The sequence below is a fragment of the Chelon labrosus genome (genome assembly GCF_963514085.1).
Source record: "Chelon labrosus genome assembly, chromosome: 19".
Classification (NCBI taxonomy): Eukaryota; Metazoa; Chordata; class Actinopteri; order Mugiliformes; family Mugilidae; genus Chelon; species Chelon labrosus.
In genome coordinates, this window is record NC_140352.1 from 18,504,684 (window position 1) to 18,529,185 (window position 24,502).

Consider the following 24,502-nt stretch of genomic DNA (forward strand, 5'->3'; position numbering starts at 1 on the left):
GGATATTGTTATTTCTATTAAAATACAATGTATGTCTATATTTGTAATAAAGTAATAAACATATTTATTTCATGTAATCTAAATTTAACAATGAACGTACATTGTCAGACGGTCCCTGCGCGACTGACTGTAGGTGTAGGAGAGTCATGGCTGGTCGTTGACATGGCGGACTGTGAGGGACTTTTGAGAAAGATTTCTTTCTCCCAGTGTAAATACAGGCAGGTCGGGATGTAGCGAGTAATTTGCCGCACCTCGCAGCAGATATGGGGTAGCTCTTGTGAATTGGGAAGCGTTTTTTTTTTAATGTGAAATAACAAAATCGTTTTGTCAAGTCATCATTCTGAACCAAAAAAAATGTACAGTTCAACATCCGACACCGGGCTCCTGCTGGCGGAAGAATGTTCTGGCAACGGCAGCAACATTTTGGTCAGCCACAGTCTTAAACCCATCAGCAGACAGCAGGTAGAGAATAACTTGAGCCTGTTAAGTTTGGCAAGCGAAGAGGATGATGACGTCCAGTTTGACAGTAAGCTGCTTTCTACTTTTACTTTATTTACAAAGCTGCCATACGTAACCTGTTTACCCAGTTCTTTTAAGTAGATATTGATAGCTGGGTAGTAGTTTGTTAATGTGGGTCGCTGAGAATGTAAATGGATATAGCTGATTTTATAATGTAACAGGGACGTAGTTAAGAAGTTATAGGTCGTGTGAGGGACAACGTGACTCCCCCCTTCCCCTCCTCCTTAAAGGTGCAGTGAAGTGTACATCACTACTGTGGCTTTGAAAAACATCCATGTTGACAGTCTTCAGCTATATTTCATCAGCAGGGAAATGTTCTTTTTTTTTTTTTACCTGGAAAACGTCTCCTATGCTGGTCTTTATCAAGAGAACAAATACTAAAGGCTAGAATTGTAAAGTATAACAGCACAAGTTGTAGATCAGTATCTGCTTGAAAATGAAATAACATGCTTACCTGATCAGCTCATAGAGAGAGAATATGTAACCTTCAGCATCACAATAAGAATGGTTATTATGTAAAAAGGCATGCATAAACAACGATGCTGGATTCATAATGCCTAATCGGTTGAAAAGCTGCAGACAGGGGTCCGACTATAGTGCTAGCGGTGCAGAACGCATCCCAACAACTAGGACCACAGACGCTCACAGACGGCCTTTCAGCTTGGTGTTTCTTGACCTTTAGAAGAATATAAGGTGTCACAGGACCCAATGTCAATCTCTGATCCACTTCAGAAGGTGGTGGGAATGTGCTTTTGTTCAGCCACTATTACATCATTGCAGCTCCTAATACTAAACGTCACAAAGTGATAAAAATAATGCAAATACAGTCATTATTGTACATCTGACAATTGCCGATTGTCAGACTGTTTTACATGTCAGTTCCTATTGTTTATATGGTGGAGCACATCAATAGACAAAATGTGTTGAATGAAGTTTTTATTTATGTATTTACGTGATATCCATTCTGATAAACTGTGTGATGTGTGTTGTTAAAGAATAAGCTTCAGTTCTCCAATGTGAACCTGTGTGTTCTTCTTAATCCAAGAGAAAATGTTTTCATTTTGTATGGACAGCCCAGTTCTATTGTCACTTTTGTGGAGAGGAGTTAAAAAAGATGTGTAATGTCATTTGTACATGCACAATGACCGATAATACAGTTATCTGTCATCTGAAGATGAAACTACTAGTCTGAACATACGTTTGACCTGTGGTAGTATTGATATTTGAAGTCAGTTAATGTGATATATTTCCATAAGGCTCTAAATTTCACACTTTCTGTGAGAAAGTTTTGGAACTATTTATATAAGGTCATATCTTCGGTTGAGCATTTCCTTTCTGCTTTATAACACGTCATGCCTTGCCTCTCTACACAGCCTGCGAAATGATGAAATGAGAGTCAAGAAAATCCCCTGTTGGGTCCCGTGGTCATAAGAGGGTGCGGGTGTGTAGTGGACATGGCAGATAAGCATTACTGCTGTGCACGCCCCCTTATGTAAAAACAAGATGAGCTCACATTTTTTGTTCAAGAAGTTGAACAGGATAATCAGTAGCATAGCTCTTAGTGTTTAATACTGCATCTAACGGATTTTTATACACAAAATGGACCTAGGAGAAAAAAACATAGTTGAAATGATAGCCAAAGTTATTGAAGAAGGTAAGACGGCTGTGCTTTTGTACAATAGAAATATTGTCTAATCTGAACCATTTTGTGCAACAAAATTTAACAGTAACAACAACTTCTTCTTGTTTTTAATTTTTCTGTATTTTTAATTTTATCAGCTTCAGACACAGATGACAACCGCGAGGTGCTTATGGCTGGTAAGCATTATCCATCCATACAAGAGTTTGCCTCAGCCATCCCCAACCACCTCCTCCTGGGGTCTCTGCTGGAGCACCTGTGCTTCGTCTACGAGAGCAATCCAGCTCGCTCACGTATGCTGTTTAAAGGTATTTACTGACCTGTTCTGTTGAAAATTGACTTCTTATTCAATATAACGTCAACACAGTACGTGATTGGCATAGCTGTGCCTACTTCAGTCACGGTGAAGTAATGATTAATTTAGTTTCCAATGATTTTGTTGCTCCTCTGATAGTCATTGGCCAGCGTTTAGCTGCTATGAACCTCCTCTCACCTTTGGCCATAAGTGATGAGTTCAGCACCGTCAGACTCCAGCACAACAGAGCCTTCACTGAGCTGCTTAATGCCGCCAGCTCCTCACTGTATCCACAGGTAATTACACATATCGCCAAGGTGATTGTTGTAGTGGACATGCTGTCGGTGATTGTAGAAGCATTTCAGCATTTCCTGAACCAAACTATGTGCATTTTATAAATGAGGCGTTTAATTACTTACTTATCCAGTTTATTCTGTCAGTGTGACCATTGTCTTATTTTGCAGGGCCAACATCTGGGCACAAACACACACAACTCTGATCTAAGGTAGTGTGCTCGTGGTGCTTTTTGATGCCGTGTTGCTTACAAAGATTATTTAAGCATGCTGTTTTTACCTTCCCACAGACCCAAGGAGGGACTGTTTCAAGCACAGACGTCCCGGTATCTCAGTGAGTTTGAGGAAGTCTGCAGGCTTGGAAAGGGGTCATATGGAAATGTTTTTACGGTATTTTACTCCGTTCTAATCTATACTGTTCTGCTCTGTTCTTTAGCAAACTCTTCTGAGACATTGATTTTATCTTTGACATCATTTTCAAGGTTTTGAACAAACTGGATGGTCAGTATTACGCTGTGAAGAAAATTCTCATCAGAAATGTCTCAAAGGAAGACTGTATGAAGGTGAGCAATCAGCACTTTCCTAATCTGTAGATATGTCCAAATACCAGACACCAACAGCAGCTAATCTGAATGTTTGGTTTGCTCCAGGTCCTTAGGGAAGTCAAAGTGTTGTCCAGCCTGCAACATATAAATGTTGTGGGCTATCACACTGCATGGATGGAACATGTTCAGCCCACCACACGTGAGTGTTTAACTGCTGTCCCGCAGCATGTTTTCTTGGGTGGTGTTCACAGAGATTTTTGAATGATCACTAGAAAAGCTTTGTGTGTAAACTTGTTGCAGGTCCTGAGTCTCTCCTTCCTGCACTGGAGTCTCCTGGGCAACATGACAGGTAGAATTTGTGCCATTAATTTATCAGTTACTTTTTTTAAATTTCCCCCATTTTCTGTCATGGTGTAAACCAACCATTAACATAAAATGTTTTTTTTTATGAACTACTGGTAGGTTAATGAGTAAACTTTATTGTTGACTACAGATATTAACATTAGAAGTGGGTTAAACATTTATGTTGTGTAATAAAAGTAATATTTCTAGTTCTGTATATATATTTCTAGAAAAAGTTTGCTCTACATTATTTATTTTAAGGCACGGACATGGCACGTATGTTTCTCCAAAAACACTAAATCTGTCTCGCCTCTTTCATTCGTAGTTCTGACGAGAGCCTTGACAGCAGTAGCATTGGCTCCTCTATAGTTTTTCAAAGCCACAGTGGGGCACCGACAGACGCTGCTTCGAGTGCCAAATTACCATCAAGAGAGACCCAGCCTGTAAAAGCATTAGTTTCAGCCCAGGAGGGCCAGGTGGTGTGTCCAAAGACGATGCGGCGCATTCCAGAGAACTACGTCCCCTGTGTCTTCCTAGGACAGCGAGGTCCTGTACAGAGCTCCAAATGTCCTGCCATGGGTTGGGATGGTTCAGGACTATTAGAGGAGGAGTCCAGCAGGAGTAGCATTGAATTGAATAACAACTCCTGCATTGACAAGCAGCAGTGGTCTGACAAACGGAAAACAAAGTCTTCTAAAGAGGTAAGTGGTTAAAGAAGCTTTCAGGGATTAGGATAATTACAAGCATGATAAAGATTTCTATATTTTCCTGATCATGGGGAAGTAAAAACGCTGTAAATTTTCATTCATGGTTTCTCTGTATCTGCAGGTCCATTTCCACCTGATGCTGTACATCCAGATGCAGCTGTGTGAACGCTCACTAAAGGACTGGATCTCCAAGAGGAACACCAAACCCAAAGGACAAACCTCAGGTTGTAATTATTTGACACATAATTCAGGATTATTTTGTTATTTTGTTTCAGTATAGATTGCATGTCTTATTGTATTTTCATTGCCTAGTTTCTCATCATTTATAGAAAAAAAAAATGATGCCGATGATTATTTTTACATGTATTCTGAAATATACATTTTTGGTAAATAAATAAATTGTGTGTTTGTATTTACAGATCCTTATGATTGTGTAGACACTGAACACACACTGAGCCTGCTAAAACACATACTTGAAGGGGTGGACTACATTCACTCCAGGGGGATTATGCACAGAGACCTGAAGGTAAGGGTGATAGCTTTTATTATTTGATGTGTACACGTTTAAATGTGCTCAATGCACATTTTTACAGCTGTGTAGTATAAGTGTCCGTGAGGTGTCTGCTAGGAGTATTATCAAATACACTCTTCTCCATCTGTCACAAAGGAGATGTTGTGTGTATTCTCCCAGTGGTTGAAGACAAAGTCATATAGCCTCTTAGGCAGGACCTCTCTCAGTTCCTCTGTTTTGCCTTCAACATGTCTCAGATAAATGTTATTCTTACAAATATCCTGAAGTCTTTTTGGCTGCTGAACGAGTTTCAGTAGTTGGTCTCTCTCTTTAAAGAAACACGGCAGTGTCAAAGTCAAGGGTAGGTGGCCGTTCTGGTTGTAGATGGTGAGTGGGGAAGTCAGGTTGAGGAGTTTCACCAGCAGAGAGCTGTTATTTAAGTTAGCCCTGTGGTTCAGGAACAGGAACAGACAGTTCTCCCCTGCTTGGCTCAGCTTATTGATGTCGGCTCCGTACCTCAGCAGCAGGTCCACGAGCTGCTTGTTGCCCATGCTGCATGCCTCCTGTAAAGGTGTCATTCCAGCCGCGTTTGCTATGTTGGGCTGGGCCCCCCACTCGATCAACTCAGTGATACAGCTGATATCATCTTCTAGGATTCTGGTGCTCTTCATAGCCACTGCCCCGACAGCTAGGTGCAGAGGAGTATTTCCAGAGTGCTGCGACCCCTTAAAAAAGAACCCACATTTCAGTGTGAATATTACATTTGTCTTGTCTGCAGCCTAAAACAACATTTCCAAACAGTTAATACATGCCAGAATCGCAGGTATTTTTACTGCCCATAAAAACAGTAATAAAGCCCAGTTGATGCTGTAAAAACACAAACCATGTTAACATCTGCTCCCTGCCTCATCAGGCTGACTGTAATATCCTTATGGAGGACTCCAGCAGCCATATGAAGGGCTGTCATCCCGCTGCCGTTTACTGCATTCACATCAGCACCGTAGCTGGACAGAATCGGGATAGCAAACAGAGCCTTGTAGCGTACTGACATGTGGAGCGCTGTCTGCTCACCTTTTCCCTCCTGCTAGAGAGGAACGACAAAAAAATACACATTAGTTAAGATATTTCATGAGCAATTTCATTTCAGAAATCTGTACCCTTTCTGTTATTTATATTGAAGAGACACTAGATAAGAAGTCATAACCTCTGCATTGATGTTAGCGCCGTGCTCACAGAGGACACGTAAACAGGCTTCTGCCTGTCTACACATGCCGATCATAGCTGTCTGAAACTTGGATTCTGCCTTAGGCCGGTAGGGTAGTGTGCTCTGCCAGCAGCTTATCAGCAAGTGTAGCGGGGTCCGATCAAGCTGGTCCCTGTGAAAGAGGTAGAGACAATGAAAGCAGGGAAAATAGAGAACTGACTAGTAGTGATTAAAGGAACCTGGTGCTATATTTGAGTTCCTTTTAAACAGGAAGTGTCAACATTAAAACTGAAAATGGCGTTTTGTTCTGATCGGTCTGCCTGCCAAATTTAACATGGTTGCTAAGGTTACACACTAGTCTTTCATCAGTTTCCAGGTTTATATATAGTTACCCACCTCCTTACCTACAGTTGTTGAACGTAAATATGCTATGTTTTTATTGAAAAACTATAGATAATAATAATAATATAATATACAATATATATGTCCAGACCTTATTTCAGTGTCTACTCCTGCTGAAAGTAGACTCTGCATGCTCTTTAGTCTCCTGTAAGAGACAGCCACATGGAGGGGATGGGTTGCAGCGCCCTAAAGCAAGACAAGCGAAGACAAGACAAACTGGAATTTGGCAAAAATACCAGTATTGTTGTTCAGTGTTATAAGAAGTTCCTTATAATTCAAAGCACTTTGTAAACGCTGTTTTTAAAGGTGCTATATAAATAAAGGTATTATTATTATTATTATTATTATTATTATATCTTTAATTTCAAAAGTTGTATGATGTGTTGGCGCATATACACTTGACAGTTGTTTGTTAGTCATTAAGCATCGTCTAATTATTTTTATTCGTGTGTTAGTTAATTTTTATATAAATAATTTTCTTCTTACAAGTAATTTGAAAAAAGAAATAAATTAATTTTAAAAAATGGTAGCATTGATGCATTTACCTTCCATGGAACTTCTCCAGATGCAACGCCTTGAATCTCAAAGTCGTTCCCATACTTCTTTAGCATGTCCTTTATGCGACTCAAATCTTCATCCATAATCGCAGAGTAGAATTCATTCTTACACAACCTGAAATCGTTACCTTTCTTGTCCATATTTTCTTTTTGCTCCTTCAACATGAGCAGGCATCGTAGTTTGACAGCTTTCTGTGTTCAGTACTCCTGAAGATGTGTGGTGGTTTGAATCTGGTTAGTCAGGTTTCTTGAAGCAAGCACACATTTCCGAGAGGATTGTCCGTTATTATAGCGCTCAAAGGTGGAATAATCCAAATTTGTGTGGGCTTCTTCTCTTCTCTGTTTTTTGGTGTTTTCAGCAGCCACTTCTGTTTTTGGTGTTTGGTTTTTCTGGGCGGTTTCCTCTCGTAGGCTTGAGAGCTAGGTGTCTAACTTTGATGTACAGCCTTCCTGTCACGACTGATAACTTCTTGCTACATGCGGGGCCCTTTATGGGGTTATGAGGTTGCTACTAGTTAACTAAAACTAAATGTGAACAAAGTTTTGAGCTAACACAAATTAAAAACAAATTTAACAAAACTAAATAAAATAAAATAAAGATACAGGAAATGTCACTTTGGTCAGATTTCAACACAGCAAGAATAAGGAAACACTGGTGCACATGTTAAGTCAGCGTGTCAGTTACCAAATGAAACTAAAGTGAAGTGACAAAATTAAAACTAACGAACATATACCAGGCTGCCGAGACACACTTGGACTTAACCGGAAGTTAACTGGTTGTTCAACTGTTTGTGTCACTACACTGTTTCACTTTTAGGGAAGCAGAACAGTTATTGCATTATAACAACATGCTTTTGTTATTTAATGGCAGGAAATGGAGTAGAGTATTTCCTGATTTCAGAGGGGTTGTTTCTGTGTTCTTCTTTAAAAAGGCTGAATCAACTCTACATTGTAAAGTTGCTTCATACAGAATTTACATGCATGACAGTCGTGTAGTAACTATCTTCCTATTGGAAGCCGAATCATATTCAGTCCATCTAATATTATGTGAATGTGATTGATTTCTGCACTAAAAATGTTGCATGAATCACATGTACCCGTAGTCCTATAATGATGAATTGTAATGCCCTTGTTTATTTCCACAGCCAAGGAACATTTTCCTTCATGGTCATGACTGCCATGTTCGGATCGGGGACTTTGGTTTGGCCTGCAGGGATATGATAGTGGAAAGCCATAAAAGCACCTCCTCTGCTGGCAGTGGTAACGGAGTACTCTCTTGTCTAGTTGTTGTTGTTTTCATAACATGCTGTGTCTAAGAATCATCAATAGATGGCGCCATTTGCTTTGCGGTGACACCTCTTGTGTGTTTTGCAGATTCTGCTCATACTTCAGGTGTCGGCACCTTTGTGTACGCTGCACCGGAACAACTGGAAGGATCCTATTATGATTCAAAGGTAAATATACTGATAGTACAACAAGTTCATTATTATGGATTTGTTTATTAATTTTTCATGTAACATGGTTTAATCACACACGCTGTGGTCATTTTATCATTAAACATTATAATCAGTATGTGTATTACTATTGCTCTACCAGTCAGACATGTACAGCATCGGAATTCTGGCTCTTGAGCTGTTCCAACCCTTTGGGACAGAGATGGAGCGGGTCCGAACACTTGGAGACCTGAGAGAAGGGAAGATCTCAGACTCCTTCCGCCAAAAATGGCCAGTTCTGACCAAGTACATCATGCGGCTGACGAGTAAAGAGCCCAGTGTTCGTCCCACAGCCAGCCAGCTTCTACAGAGTGAACTCTTCTGCAGTAAAGACAAGGTATTTTGGATAGCTCTAAATAAAAAGTAGTTGGGATTACTTATCTAAAATATACAAAGTCTGAAAACAAATATAGATTTAATTTGAGATTACAAACCGTCAGTGCCTTCTGTTTCACTATTGGCGTCACTTTGTTGTGTGTCCTATTAGAAAGTGCTCTCCGTAGGTTCCAGAAAGACTTCTTTCACTGAATGCAAGCAAGTCAAACCAGTTTTAAGAATGTCTCTCCCCATCAGGTGATCCACGGATTGCAGAGGAGGGTTGAAGCGCAGGAGGAAGAGATTATGCAGCTGAGGAGACAGATCAGCAGGCTTCAGAGCTCACAAGTCACAGTTCGCTTCTCGGAGCTGGATGACACTTGAGCCTCAAACATCTCAACAGACTGTCAAACGTTATTTATTCAATCACTGCTGTACTTTGTTTTGCTGACTTGGTACAGATGGCAGAGGGTGTGTGTGGGTGTGTGTGAACATTTATGTGTGTGTTGCACACCTGGATATAGGGGTGCAATATTTTTCTGCTTGCGAATGTTCAATAAAACCTTTTTCTGATATATGTGGTGGCATTTGTAATAATATGTGACTGCTAATTGAGGTGTTTGTAACAGGATGAAAAGGTGACATACAAGCAGCAATGAAAACATGTTTTATGATTTTGTGCAGCTTTTTAATACCAGGGAATTAAGTTGCCTGATGTCAGCTAACTGTGGACACGGTAAGCCTTCTTATTTTTTACCAATATATTTTATGCATTGATGCTCAAACTTAGTTTTCTGACCTGCACATCTAACTGAGGATATTTTAAATTTGACCAGTCACAAGGAATGCCCATTCTTTTATTTTAAGAACTTATGAAGTGTAAAATGCTGTGAGTAATCCATTTAGAGAGGGCATTTTAGCACAGATATTGTAGCAGTAACATAAATTTCACTGTCTTGTTATTGCCAAATAATTATTGCATTTGATTCTAACGGTATAAAGTGTATATAATGTGTTGTACATAATGTACACAAAGGTCAGAGGTGTACATGCGACGGATCTTCCCGAAACACGTTCCTCCCAGAGAAACAGTCAAATGAACCAATCAGAGGCTTCGTTTCATTGCAGGTACCCGGATGTACCCGTGGGGCAATTAGCTACGTCATTGTTCACCGCCGGACACCCGCTGGAAATAAGGAATGGATTTACAACCTATATTAACGTATTCATAACAGATTCCAGGTGAGTGATTTTATTCTTTTAGGCTAAAGTGTCACCTTAACTGTGCAGTCGTGATATTTTGGTAGCTCTGCGTCGCTTGGATTTGCTGTAGTAGTCTTACACCGGTTCTCTATGTCATGTCGGCGAGAGCGGCGCATTGAGTACACTCAGCCGCCGGTGTCGAGCCCCTCCTTTCTCATCTAGCCAGACGCCCCGTTACTTAGGCCGACATATTTTAAATAAAACATATTTTAAAGTGGAACCAGGAAACCACTCTTCGACGTCCTAGCCCATATCTGTGTTTCTGTCCGCCATGTCAGGCAACGTCCATCGTGCCGAGCTAGCTAGCTAGCTAGCCGCATTAGCAACAATATTGCCGCACGAGCGCCACCGCACGTAACGTTAGCTGCGTTCGGTAGCTCTGTGTTTCGTTAGCCGTTTCCATGGTGTTGGTGGCTTTGCGAACGGTTCTTTCCTCGTCACTCATTGTGTTCTGGTATTCGAGAAGAAATGTGACGTTCTAATCGGTACTCCGTCTCCCACGGTAAATAACGAAGGCTTTAAAGCGTGTTTTATTGTGGTTTAGCGGCGCTGCGTGTTAAAGGCCTAGCTGGTGTCTGCTAGCCAATGTGAGCCCGTCTGTCGGAGCAGGTGGGAGGGCACAGCTGCTGTTGTAAACGTGCTTCCGACCAGGAAATTTCCCCTTGTCTGGTTGTTCAACTGGTAACGCTGTGACTTTTGCCCCGCTAAATAATTTAAAGCCCTTCAGGCCACATTCGTGGGGAGATTTGAACATTTTCAAATTAGACATTTGCTTGTGCCTTAATAAGTTTTTGTATTTAAATACATCACTAAGGACTGATCCCACAAGTCAATTTGAATGTTTAAAAGAAATGCCGAAGATGAATGACATATATATGAATGACATATATTTTGTTCGGACCATGAAATATCATAAAATAAATCATTCAGATCAGCACCGGATGCAAATATACTGTTTCCTAAAGGTGTAGTGTAGAGGTGGCAATTTGGGCTATTACTGTGCGTTTGTCTGGACATACACTGCTTGGCCAAAAAAAATGTCTCCAACAAAAAGGTCACACACTCAAGATTTATTTCCATCCAGTGTTGCATTCGTTTTTCACCAAGATCTTGTATTGATGATGGGAGAGTCTGACCACTGCGCAAAGCCTTCTCCAGCACATCCCAAAGATTTTCAATGGGGTTAAGGTCTGGACTCTGTGGTGGCCAATCCATGTGTGAAAATGATGTCTCATGCTCCCTGAACCACTCTTTCACACTTTTAGCCTGATGAATCCTGACATTATCATGTTGGAATATGCCCGTGCCATCAGGGAAGAAAAAATCCATTGATGGAATAACCTGGTTATTCAGGATATTCAGGTAGTCAGCTGACCTCATTCTTTGGGCAACATAATGTTGCTGAACCTAGACCTGAGCAACTGCAGCAACCCCAGATCATAGCACTGGCTACAGGCTTACACTTTAAGCTGCTCACTTGTGCCTTAAATTGCCTCCCGGTGACAAATAAAGTTTTCTGAATCTGAACAGGGTAAATCTGGACTCCTCAGACCACATGACCTTCTTCCATTGCTCCAGAGTCCAATCTGTATGCTCCCTAGCAAATTGAAGCCTTTTTTTTCCAGTTAGCCTCACTGATTAGTGGTTTTCTTAAGGCTACACAGCTGTTCCAGTCCCTTCAGTTCCCTTCGTATTGTACGTGTGGAAATGCTCTTACTTTCACTTTTAAGCATAGCCCTGAGTTCTACTCCTGTTTTTCTGCCATTTGATTTCACCAAACGTTTAAGTGATCAGCGATAACGATCAATCAGGATTTTTTTCCAACCACATTTCTTCCTCAAAGACAATGGATCCCCAGTGTCCTTCCAGTTTTTAATAATGAGTTGGACATCTATTAACCCAATTTTAGTAGTTTCTTCAATCACCTTAGATGTTTTCTCTGCTTGATGCATGCCAATGATTTGATCCTTCTCAAACAGACTAACATCTTTTCCATGACCACGGGATGTGTCTTTCAACATGGTTGTTTAAGAAATGAGAAGCTACTCATTGCATCAGTTGGGGTTAAATAACTTGTTGCCAGCTGAAAGATAATCACTCATGCAGTAATTATCTTAGTTAAATTCAGATGGCGGCTTTTTTTTTGGCCAGGCAGTGTAATAATGTGATATTTTGACTATGGCGTTTAGTTGTTGTAACGTAAATGTCCTGTACAGTTATACAAACTAGTGGTGTGAGATATGTTACTACAACTTTCGATGTGCATAGACTCACCGGGCACTTTATTAGGTACACTTCTGACTAAGCTGTCCATCTATCTATAACAGCTCTACACTAAATCCAGATTTATAAATGTTACAATGTTCAAGCAGTGTACTAGAGGTAGTAATTCCATGTTATGGTCATTTTTAATAGTTTGTGATGTTGTTACACTGTACTGAATTATACACAAAAGTGTTGCTGTTATTAAGCCTAGCACATGGGCAGATTAATTCAATAACACCACAAACCACTGCCTCTAAAATGAAAACACAGCTAAATCAACAACTCCCACCATAATTTGTCATAAAGCTATGGTTTAGTGCAGGGCTGTTTTATTACAATACACTTATTTGAACTAGTGTACCTAATGAAGTGGCAGGTGTGTATAACTATAACAGAAATGAGAAATGCCAGAGCTTGGCATTATTTCCTGTTCTCTGTAGCTCATAAAGTTGTATGCATCTGTCTTTGTTCCTGATACAGCTATGAACAATGACCATAGTTGACAGAGCTTCAGAGAAGTCTGACCACGAGTCAGTCGGGTGTAACCGATCCTCCTTCACCAGTGGAGACGTGGGGATGGATGGCAGTTGTTCCAGCAGCTGGGCAGTGGGCCCCTCCATGCCCAATGATTCTCCAAGGTTGAAGGCTCCAGGAGGCTGCCTGGGCCCAACGCCTGGAGCTGCTGTCTACAACAGTACACCCTCTTCTGTGGACCGGCCCAAGGAGCAAGGTAGGAGCAAGGGCTTTTGTCGGATTAGCTTTTAATGCAAGTGTCTTGAAAGCTTGGATGAAACTATTAAGAATGATGGCTAATTCCACTGTGATCCTGGCTCAGCCAAGTGGTGCTCTACGTCTTTATCCCTCACACAATAGACACATTGACAGGTTTCCTAACTTACAGTGTTTTATCACGCTGTGCGACTATTGTGTGGTTATTTCTTCCCCACCTATGTTGGAAATGCTGATGTAGATGTACTTTTTAAAGCTATTTCTTACAAGTTTTTACATCCTGCTGATATATTTTTTTTATTTAAGTAACATACTCTTGTAAGCCTACTGAGAACTATTATATGTGTTGTATTGTAAATAATACTATGCTGCACTAATGAAGCTAAGGTTTCTGCTACTGTTTATGCACAAGAGTGTGACACAACTCTTTGTGGGTGTGCTGCTGCTTCCTCTGTACTTTCATTCATCCAGTTATATAACCCAACCAGTTTTGAAGGAAAAGCATGATCAGTCTCCTGAGCTTTTGACACTGTTTTGATATAAAGACCAGCAGCCCAATTTGTTTAACAGAAACAAAAGAGAAAGCAAATCCTCTTTTGTGTTCTTCAGCCTGCCATGTTATATAACTCTGTACGCTATTAGCCTTTAGGTCCTAATGTGCCTTTAGTGGTTGGCCGGTATGTAAGCAATATAGTCCATTGTCGATACGTGTTTATATGATGGATCTTTGTTCTCAATCTAATTTAGTTATAATTCTGGCTCTGTGTATGTAGTGATAAGCAGTGGAGATGGAATTGACTTGCCCCAGAAGGTCCTGTTCTCTCCAGAGCGGCTTGTCCTAAAGTGGGGAAATGTTCACCGCATTGGTGCAGGCCTACAGAACATGGGGAACACCTGCTTCCTCAACTCAGCCCTGCAGTGTCTTACCTACACCCCTCCGTTAGCAAACTACATGCTAACACGTGAACACTCTAAAACTTGTAAGTTTTACTTTTGCAACCAAAAAGCTCTTTGTAAAGTACAGTCACAGTAATTATCCTGACTAGTTTGGCAGTATCTATGAGCTGCTTTCTCCTTTGAATCATGTTTTACTCAAGTGTGGATCTGTCCCTGTTGCAGGTCACGAGCCAGGGTTCTGTATGATGTGCACCATGCAAAACCACATCATTCAAGTTTTTGCCAACTCTGGGAATGTCATTAAGCCCATCGGTGTGCTCAATGAGCTCAAAAGTAAGTGGATATCTCTAAAGCAAGAATATTGAAAGTGTGCCCTATACAAAATGTTTACCTGAAACAAATGGTAGGAGGCGCTGTGACACTGTTTACCTTTACATTTTGGAGGGAAATCCTCTTCTGGGAGTTTGCTGTCTGTTTTTTTGGAGAAGTTTAATTTTAAATTTAACTCCAATATCCTCTACCACACTCTTGTATCTCCCTGATTTAATTATTTTTTCCTCACACAGGGATTGCAAAACACTTTCGCTATGGAAGCCAGGAGGATGCACATGAGTTCTTGCGGTACACAGTGGATGCTATGCAAAAGTCCTGCTTACCTGGAACCAAGTAAGTCATAACACACAGTCATGTTTACTTAAATTGACAATCATCTTGTTCTACATTTATTAGATATTAGTTATGAAATATAAAGAGGTGAAGAGGTCACTCCATGACGGCAGGTTAATAAGTTGTTGCAGTGGTCTTCTAAGATAAATCAATGTCCACCACTTCTCCGTGACTGTTGAGTATTCTTACAGCCGGTATGTTAGCTTGGTTTGGTAAGTGGCCTTGGAAAGATCAGAAGCGGCTTAACAGGGTTATTCAACAGACGTCGAGGATTATAGTCACAGTGGCTATACCTGGAAGAAACCTATATTTGAAACTTAAGGAAGAGGGGACAGGGTATGGTCAAGCCTCCCAGATCATCACTTATTCACACTGGTAGAGTCAGGATGACGTTACTGTAGGAACAAAACTGTTTGGCCCAGAGACTTTTTTTTTTATCCAAAGGCACTAACACTGTGTAATAGTTGAACCAAATATTTGTGCACGTAAGACAATTTTGAACTTGCACAACAAGCTGCAGCTCTCTGTATTTTGCTCTGTGTATGTGAAATCTCTGTTTCAGCCACTGGTTACTACTTATCCTGTAGTAATCAGAATCAGAATACTTTATTAATCCTTCAAAGAAATTGTTTTGTTGCTGTTGCTCCCATAAAGTGACAAAAATATATAAAAAATAAGTAAGATGCATTTAAAGTAAAGGAACAATATTGCACAAGTAACAGGTGGCTTCTCAAATAATTACGATTACTCTAATTCCTCCCTTTCTCACACCTGTATCTTGAGATATAATATTTTCTAATTTGTTAGTTCTTTTAATTATTTTTTTCCTCTACCAATGCAACCATAAGTTGTTGGATTCATAAGACAACCATTGAATTGTGTCACTGTTGTTGTTAGTTTTTAATTCTCATCTTTATTGTTGTGACAGATTGGACAGGCAAACGCAGGCAACAACTTTCATCCATCAAGTATTTGGCGGGTACCTAAGATCCAGAGGTAATTTATTGTTGATTTTTTTCTCTTCAGTAGCGTTTTTATGTCCTGCATCTTTGCTTTACTAACAACTTGATACAAATTTGTCTTTTTCAGTTAAATGTTTAAACTGCAAAGCAGTCTCTGACACATTTGATCCTTTTCTGGATATTACCCTGGAAATTAAGGTATTTTAACAACAGTCTTGTTGTCAATACAGTCTTTGCATTGTCTGTATTACGGCAAATGTATATATGTGTAACATTTTGTAAGTTCTTAAAAACAGTAATGGACCTTAAAATGAATTTTCTCTCCATGCAGACGGCTCCCAGTGTCTCTAAGGCTCTGGAGCAGTTTGTCAAGCCAGAACAGCTGGACGGTGAAAATGCCTACAAATGCACCAAGTAAGTCACAAAGATGACAAGCAAGTGTCTGTTTTCTTTTTTTTGTTGACTTTTTATCAGTTTGCTAACTTGAATATCAAACAATTGTTTCCTTCAGGTGCAAAAAAATGGTCACAGCCTCAAAGAGATTCACAATCCACCGCAGTTCAAACGTGCTCACCCTCTCACTGAAACGCTTTGCAAACTTCACTGGAGGCAAAATAACAAAGGTACTTTAACGTAGGAGACACGGACATAGGACAGCTACCTAACACATTGCTTTTATTAACCGGATATTTGGCTGTGATACTGAAATTAATCAGCTGTTTTGTGTTCATCAGGATGTGAAATATCCAGAGTACCTGGACCTGCAGCCCTTCATGTCTCAGTCCCAAGGGGAGTCCCAGGTCTACGGGCTGTATGCTGTACTGGTTCACTCTGGATTCAGCTGTCATGCTGGACACTACTTCTGCTATATTAAGGTACTGGCAGTGCTACAAACTACAGTCCTAATCTATGTGGATGCTGCTGTTGCACATTTACCTCAACCACTCTCTTCAGCAGAGATAGATACAGAGCTTGTACATGCATGTACGTGACCTTTATATTGCTGAGTTATAATTTCAGTGACAACGCTCTTATATGTAGTGATATTTGTTCTTCTGTTTAATCGTTTGTCCAGTTGGGAAACTGAGTCCGCTGTGTAAAAACCTGCCACCTCTTTTGTTGTCTCGCAGGCCAGCAATGGTCAGTGGTATCAGATGAACGACTCCTCTGTGTCTGTCAGTGACATCAGGTCTGTCCTCAACCAACAGGCCTATGTTCTTTTCTACATCAAGTGAGTAAACCTGAATTTAGAATCTGACACTTTTTTTATTGTGAGCTTCAAATATTGTTTCCAGTATCAGTGAAAATGTTACTGTATTAAAATATATTTGATAATATATCCTTAACAATTCTATGGTGTAATTAGGTCGACTGATGTGAAAAAAACTGGGGACTACAGCCACTTGAGTCATAACCCAGGCATCTCTGGTCAGTCTTCTCCACGACCTGTGGTGATACCACGGATCAACACCACCGTCCACCATAACAACATTGGCTTCATAGGTCCCCAGCTCCCACCACACATGACCAAGGTATAGCCAAACCCTTTCACAGTAGTGCTTACATAAACAACATAAACATGGCTGGTAATGTTTTTTGAATGCTAGAATTTCAAGTATGTAGCCAATCTTTGACTGTTTGACCTCAAAGCATGTTCTTGTTTGTTTCCTCCTCAGAGCAATCTCCATGTTAATGGGAATGGATCACTGAGGGACTATCCCAACAGCTCCAAGCCCAGCACCAGCAGCAGCGTGGTAGGAAAACCAGGCCACGGGCTGGCTTCTTGTTCCATCTCCCACTCAATCAGCCGGCCCACAATGATCCCAGACCACGACAAACGGCAGAAGCTTTCCTTTTATATTGGACAAGGCAAACAGAACAGGCCATCCTCCGCTTCTTCCTCTTACAGCCAGACTTCCTCTGCCAGCAGCTCCTCCTCCAGCTCTCTATCCTCTTCACAGTCTACCTCAGACGTCCGCCCAGACGTTCGCTTTGTTCCACGTCAAATCAACCATGTTAATGGCACGTCTTGCAGTAATGGAGATCACCACACAGGAGGGAATGGAGCATCGTTTTTAGTGCCGTACAGTCAAGAATCGTCAGAGGAATCGGACCAGGAGAACGGTGGCACTCTGGATAATGGCTCTTTATCCAAGACTCGCGCAAAGGGAAAGAACGGCACAGCGGATGTCTTAAACAGTTCTCCTAAAACCACCAATGGAGATTCGGGAGTGCACCATAACGGCAACGGAATAAATGGCGTCTCAAAATCGAACCAAAATGGACACCATTATGCCCACCACAAAGTTAATGGACATAACGCTCCTGACAAGGCAAATGATGTTTACTCTTTACAATTTCTAGATACTCTCCTGTAAGTATAGTTTGATGACTACATTAATAATCATATATTTTGTGCTCTTTAGGTGTCAGGCAGTAATCATGGCAGTTCATCCTCTGTGGCTGCTGTTGCTAATGGATTAGGCAGTGACCATAGTCCACCAAGGTAAGGTTTATAGTCCACCACTGAGCTCCGACAGTTATTGCTTTGTCAATCATTTTAGGAGTTCCCTTCAGCTCTTCTTGAAGTAAGAAGTAAAAAAAAACCAAAAAAACACCAGAAATCATTAATCATAATTTATATATAACCCTACTTTGTTGACATTTGCATTGCTACTCTCACAATGTTACACTCTGTCCACATGTTGCACCTAAGGAATGTGATATAAATCATTGCTCACATGTTTATTTTTTTTGTTTTACCAGCAAAGAGGCACACAGTCCGTCTTCATCCCAGGCCAGTTCTTCTCAGACCAGTCATACCGCGGCTAACGAAAGCCAGCACTACTCCACTCCTGACACAAGGGCTAAACCTCTGTCTGAACCCCTGCATCACCATACAGCATCCTCTGCTGTTAACTGTCCACCTCCAGCCACTGCTACAAACGCCTCTTCTGTTGCATCTAGGGAATCTACTGCTTCTCCCTCTTCTTCTAATGGCAACCCTGCGGCCTTATCCACCCAGCCAGACTGCTCTCAAAGCACCAGTGAAACATCTGCAGCTCCACAGAAAGATAGCAAAGAAGGTGAAGCCAAGAGTCTACCACAAACGAATGGTATATCAGCAGGGACTGATGTACGCACGGATACTAAGGAGCATTACCAGTCCAAGTCCAGTTCTAGAGGCAATGAAAGACAATCTTCCCGGGACAGACTGCACTCTGACGGTGGTAGAGAAAGAGAGAGACACTACAGAGACAGGAGTCAGGAGCGAGACAGTGACGGTGATCGCCATCGGTACAGAAGAGACCACCGAGATCACCGCTACTATCGCTCCAACAGGGATTGTTTGCCTCATTCTGAACGCCACTACAGGGACAAGGAGCGCGACCGTCACCGGGAGTGGAGTCCCCAACACTCCAGGGAGCGCAACCGTGACAGGCACTCTTATCATCACCGCTACCACCGATCCAGAGATGATGGGGACCGTGAGCAAAGGGGATACCGACACACCCACCACGAGGAGTCTCACAGCCGTCGAAGGTGGCAGCAGGAGAGCAGAGAATCTCGGGCGGTGAAGGACTATTGCCCTTCCACAGAGCGGACTTCCTCGCCAGCTGCAGACACAAACAGGTCCAAGGGCTCCCCGTCGCATCCAAACGAGGAGGATCAAAATTACAAGAGGGCTGCTGAGTATCTGAGTAAGGAGAGGGATGACAGCTCTGAGGCTCGTCGGTCCAAAAAACACAAAAAGAGCAAGAAAAAGAAGAAGTCAAAGGATAAAGACAGGCACCGTGAGAGCAGGTGAGAGCACTTAGAAAGATGTTTAGCTAAATGTTAGTTTACTTGGATACCCACCTGGGTTTACATATAGCCATAAAACCGAATATCTTCAGTTTTATTGTTTAAAATTTGAAATAATAGGTCATGATTTAATGAATTGTCAACAAAATATTGCGTCTCCTGTCCCTCCCTAGAAGCTCTGACGTGGATTCCGACCCCACCCCTGAAACGAAAAAGAAAAAGAAGAAAAAGAGGCGGCACCACGACAGCGATCCTGAGCAGCACAGCCCGAGTGCAGCTCTTAGCCACAAGAGCAGAAGCAGTGAGGAAAGAGAGAGACGCAAGCGACGGTACTCCGACTTTAAGGACTCTAAACATGAAAACGGTTTCTCACCAGAAAAACGCCGCCGCACAGACACCGCTGACGCCAGCAGTGACCATCTACCCCGCTCCCATCATACCTCCCCTACAAACGGTTCAACTTACCACCACCTCAATGGATACACAGGTATCACGCCTTTTTCACTGTCGTTCAGATTCACCGTGATGCTGAAGTAAATGCTGCAGTAGAGTGAGTCGATTTAAAAGTGTCGGTCTGATTTTGTAGGAAATGGTTACAGCCGAACCAACGGCAACTCCCACAGCAGTGAGCCGAAACACCGACTAGGTGAGTGTGCATGTAATGATGACGACACTGTTATCAGGCTAGTCTGATTAAAATCACTAACGTTTAAGATCCTCACTCTACTTTCCTCTCGTTTCAGATGCATCAACAACATTTTAACAACAGCAGAGGAATGAAGACAACTTTTTGACGTGGTGCTTCTTCATTGGGAATATATTGTATTTTTACCACAACTATAGTGTTTTAAACGTAAAAAAAATAATTTGCTTTTAGTTTTTTCTTTTTTCTGAGCGGCCCTGTTGACTAATCTGCCGTTATTCTCCTAATTAAGGTTATAAAAACAAACTTTCACATGTTGAACATTTATGATGAGAAATATTAATATATACTTGTACGGACACAAAGCCTGGAGCTTAAACATCTCTGCTGCTCAGTGGAACTCAGGACTTGAAAACTTGTCAACATCCATCACAGATATCCACCTGCTTCAAATAAGAACGAAACAAAAGGGAAAGCGTAACGCCTAAGAGAAGAACTGTAAGGCACCGGGTTGCAAGTTTAAGATGTCACCATATCTACAGAGCTGCAATGTTTTTTTTTTTGTTTTTTGTTTTTTGTTTTTTCTTGATCCCACTGAGAGTGGTCAAACTAACGGAGGGAGATCTTTATGCATGAGACGGATGAGTGGGAACAAGCAAAGCTTCGCTGACTGATACCTCCATGTTAACCCTGGACAGACTTGAGAACATTTCCCAGCTTTTGTTTGTCTAAGCCTAAGATTCACTGTAATTTTTAAACTCCTTCACAAGATGCAGAGATTTCCTCTCTGGATCACGCCTCTCTCTTTTCTCTCCGGTCATTCTTTTATTTTTTTATTTTTAAACATTCAAAAAGAAAAGCATCACAACTTTGTAATCATGGCCGTGGACCATCTGTGTTAGCTTTTTAATGAAAACTACAGTTTGTGTATTCTAGCGTCATAAAAAAAAATACTGTGAATTTAATTTTGAACTGTACTATCAGTTATTTTTATACGTTTAAAGAAAAATCCTGTATCAGGATTCTCAAATGTTTTGTTTTGCTTTGTTTTTAGAAAAACTTGTGATTTTGACCATGTTCTCTGGACAACAGTCAGTAATGAGTATGGTTTGCTTTGGGGTTAATTTTCTTTCTTTTCAAATTTAGACACGTTGGAAAAAAAAAAACCTGCTGTTATACCTTTTTAGTTAAGCATGTCAGAATTTATACATTGTATAAGGTAAAAGCCTTAAAATACATTTGTTAATGTCAGAAATTGTAATTTGTTCTCGGACTTTGTTTACAAGCTGCATTGAAATGAATGAAAATTGCTGATTGAGATGGCTGATGAGTTGACAGGAACAAGCTGTCTGCCTTTGTATTATATAGAATAGATTGTATTCGAGCCTCATGTTGAACAAACGTTCCACCACAGTTAGATTATAATGTAGATCCATTTACTGACTGCACTCTTCTGTATTCAGGTTTTGTTAAACACTCACACTTTTCTAACTATTTGGATCAGCGAGATGGCACAGCTCATTTATTCACTGTTTCCATGTTTGAAATAACCAAAGACCTGGTAAGTTTGGCGAGACGGAAGCGCTTGCCGCTGAATTCGCATGCACACACACACACGGATCGTTTTCTGATCAGTATTTTTATTCAAATTCTACATCGAAGTATTGGGGAGCAGCTTTCCCAAACGGAGATCAAACCGTGATTAAACCTCAAAGCTTCATCTAGTGAGGACATTTTTCTTCAGGTTGGTTTGATCCATCTGGGAAAAACTCGTCCATAGATTCCAGTTTTTCTTTTCGTCCTGCACTCTTGTTATTCTGTCATTTAGCATCATGTATTATCTGATCCTCAGTAATAACACAGTGTGAGGAGGTTTCACTGCTCCACAGAGAGCCGCACAACGTCCCTCTTCCACTATTGTAAACTGTTAGCTGTCAAACTATAAAAAAAAAAAGAAAGAAAAGTGAACGGGTATAGGCTTCAGCCACTATGCTATACACACTACATGAACACAAAGAAAAAAAAATAACAGTATGTACATTATATACTATACATGCATAATGTAAGTCGGGGATGCCTCTTTTGTGAAACAAAATAAATACAAAAAAAAATGATCACAAAAGTGAATCTTCAATACATAAAATACTTATGACAATATATGCATTATAGCTTTTTAAAACTGTGGCCACTTAAAAGGTGTCAATACACTTAATATATGCTCTCATCAAACCTGTTTCCATTTCTTTGCCTTCATTGAGGAAATAATAGGGCGTACTGTAAATGAAGTATATGAGTTTAAAGTTTCTACATTAAATCAGTGTGTTTGCATATACATATACAGTCACTTAAGGGCTACCAATCAGACCAGCTGACCGATGAGCTTGAGGCTTCCTGTAGTCGCATGTCGCTACAGAATATTGTTGGCAGTTGTCAAAGGAGGTGAAGGTGAATAAATGGCATCTGGGAGTCTTGCCGACAACCAGGCGAGCTGGCCTGCGCGACAGGAATGCAATGTGGCAATGGTTTCAGATCCTCAACTGTGAATTTGTAGTGCACCGGATTCAGTTCCTTACATGTCCAGCAGAGGGCGATCTCTTCATAATGCGCATCATGATCTTGTGATTACAGCCATGGCTTTCTCCCCAGTAGTCCCTGTGCTGTTCTCCATTATCACCGTCCAGCTTTTAGTAAACGGTTCCTTCCTCTTCTGCTTCGCATCAGTGTGTAACACCTGTGCCAAATTAAATAAAATCTTCACCCAAGAACGGAGGTGCAGACAATCGTTTTAGTCCCACCTCCTGCGTGTCCTCCATCCCTGAAAGAACGAATGGGAGGCCTTCATGACTCCCATGAGTAATACACACACACAGACAGACACACACACGGACTCCTGGTCACGGAAATGCTGGTGACACAGATGTAGCTGAATGTGGGTGGTCATCATTTCTTGTTGGCTATCCTCCTCTTCCTGGTGGCCAGCATGTCGTAGAAAGGATCCCTGCTGATGCTCGCTCTGTGGAAGAGGACAGGAAGGGACTGATTAAACCACAGCAAGGACTGATTAATCAAGGAGGTGAACCACATCTATTCATAAGACCTTAATCGGCACATCTTTCCCAAATCATATCCCACTATGTTGTGGTGGTTTTTACCAAGAAATCATTCACCAGGCTTCAATTCTGAGTCATCAGCCAAACATTTATGCTGATTTGTAACAAAACTGAAACCTGTTCTTCAGACGAACTCCACTTCCTGCTACAAATATCTCAACAATTAAATGTTTATGTTATGAAACCTTGATTAAAGCAAATTATCATCAGAATATTAAGATCGTCCCTTTAATAAAAAGGACTCTTGACGAAGTTAGGTTCAATATTCATTCTCTCTTTGCTCTGTTTTGGTCTGCTCCACCAAGGTTATCAGCTAGTTGCTACATTTGCCTTGCACGCTGTGTTGGGTGGGAAGTTTACCATAGATCTATCAGACTTTTATTAGGATTTTATCAATAGCTTCCCACAAGGGAGAGAAAAATGGTGTGAGGGAGATGAGACTGGGGGCTATAAAACCAAAACAATAAGCTACAAGAGGCACAGAGTTAACAAAAAGAGACTACACAGATTGGTGATTACTAGTCGTGGGATTTATCTGGAAGCTCGTCACTACCATGAACTATGCATGAAGATGGAATAATTATCTGTGACGTCAAGAGCTAGGATTCCTGAAGGCCGGTTTTGAGGCTCAACGTGGCTCCGGTTATCCCCATCTTGGAGTGTGACTCACTACCTGACTAGCTAATCCAAAAATATGAGTGGAGCTGAGGAGGTTGGGTGACGTCAATGCAGGCAGCGAGCAGCACGAAGCACCACCCACGTCTCATTTAAAGATGCCACGCCCTCAACAATGCATAACTTTTAAGCCTTGATATAATTTAAACTGATGAGTTAGGGAAAGATTCAAACTCTCTTTATCATCAGTGGGGAAGTTGGCTACAAGAACCAAACGCATGTCTTTGAACGACGCTGTTTAATTCTGCTGTGAAGTTGGACATTAGTGGCCATTGTAGGAACTATTTTTAGCATCAAGTTGCTTTTATTTTGTAACAGTAGACGTTGCTGCTTGGTCATTACAGACACATTTCACCATAAAAGAACCTGACAGCGGCTGTTTTAAGTTGTTAAAGTGCTAATGCTTGCTTCCTTCAGAAGAGTCAAAGCTCTGTGTCCTGATGCGCTGTCAGTGTGACACACCGAATATTGGAAAAATGCTGAGTAATTAAGTGCTTCCCAGTAGTTGACCTGCGGAGACACCCTGCCCTGTGTGTGTGTGTGTGTGAGAGTTTGCAAAGAGCGGTGACCACAACAGCAATTTCCAGTTTGCGGATGAGTCAGGTGTGCGTGTGCGCGTGCGTGTGTGCGCATTCGCACTTGTGTGTGAAATCTGCTGACCACAGG

The 24,502-nt window shown here is 41.2% G+C and overlaps 4 protein-coding genes across 6 annotated transcripts in view; 2 read left to right on the plus strand and 2 right to left on the minus strand.

Moving 5' to 3' along the window:
* Nucleotides 1-141: 141 nt before the first annotated feature.
* Nucleotides 142-9,397, plus strand: eif2ak1 (eukaryotic translation initiation factor 2-alpha kinase 1). Of its 2 annotated transcripts, none has more exons than XM_084567679.1 (15): nt 142-526; nt 2,299-2,466; nt 2,613-2,749; nt 2,918-2,958; nt 3,037-3,136; nt 3,229-3,309; nt 3,397-3,490; nt 3,592-3,640; nt 3,959-4,334; nt 4,462-4,564; nt 4,760-4,866; nt 8,160-8,274; nt 8,389-8,468; nt 8,611-8,844; nt 9,081-9,397. In XM_084567679.1, the coding sequence occupies exons 1-15, from the start codon at nt 355-357 to the stop codon at nt 9,204-9,206; spliced, it is 1,983 nt and encodes a 660-aa protein (XP_084423805.1). In that variant the 5' UTR covers nt 142-354; the 3' UTR covers nt 9,207-9,397. The 2 variants fall into 2 exon arrangements, with proteins under 2 accessions (XP_084423805.1, XP_084423806.1); XM_084567680.1 differs by lacking the exon at nt 142-526 and adding an exon at nt 2,030-2,173.
* LOC311504525 (ankyrin repeat domain-containing protein 61-like) lies at nt 4,877-8,148 on the minus strand. 2 transcript variants are annotated; one of them, XM_084567683.1, is made up of 5 exons: nt 7,003-8,148; nt 6,549-6,643; nt 6,056-6,227; nt 5,735-5,932; nt 4,877-5,576 (listed from the first exon to the last, which is right to left on the minus strand). In XM_084567683.1, the coding sequence occupies exons 1-5, from the start codon at nt 7,177-7,179 to the stop codon at nt 4,977-4,979; spliced, it is 1,242 nt and encodes a 413-aa protein (XP_084423809.1). In that variant the 5' UTR covers nt 7,180-8,148; the 3' UTR covers nt 4,877-4,976. The 2 variants fall into 2 exon arrangements, with proteins under 2 accessions (XP_084423809.1, XP_084423808.1); XM_084567682.1 differs by having other exon boundaries at nt 5,735-5,935.
* Nucleotides 9,398-9,536: 139 nt separating the features above from the next.
* Nucleotides 9,537-22,969, plus strand: usp42 (ubiquitin specific peptidase 42). Its single transcript, XM_084567677.1, has 18 exons — nt 9,537-10,064; nt 12,831-13,080; nt 13,853-14,059; nt 14,199-14,309; nt 14,543-14,642; nt 15,571-15,638; nt 15,732-15,802; nt 15,936-16,018; nt 16,116-16,227; nt 16,339-16,479; nt 16,735-16,835; nt 16,971-17,136; nt 17,281-17,937; nt 18,031-18,110; nt 18,371-19,408; nt 19,582-19,895; nt 19,995-20,054; nt 20,152-22,969. Exons 2-18 carry the CDS (start codon nt 12,840-12,842, stop codon nt 20,169-20,171), a joined length of 3,570 nt encoding a protein of 1,189 aa, XP_084423803.1. The 5' UTR covers nt 9,537-10,064; nt 12,831-12,839; the 3' UTR covers nt 20,172-22,969.
* LOC311504526 (cytohesin-3) overlaps nt 22,925-24,502 on the minus strand; it is a 32,386-nt gene continuing 30,808 nt past the window's right edge. The window contains exon 13 of the mRNA XM_084567684.1: nt 22,925-23,064. Coding sequence (XP_084423810.1) covers nt 22,992-23,064 — 73 coding nt within the window. The 3' untranslated portion in view covers nt 22,925-22,991. The remainder of the gene's footprint in view (nt 23,065-24,502) is intronic.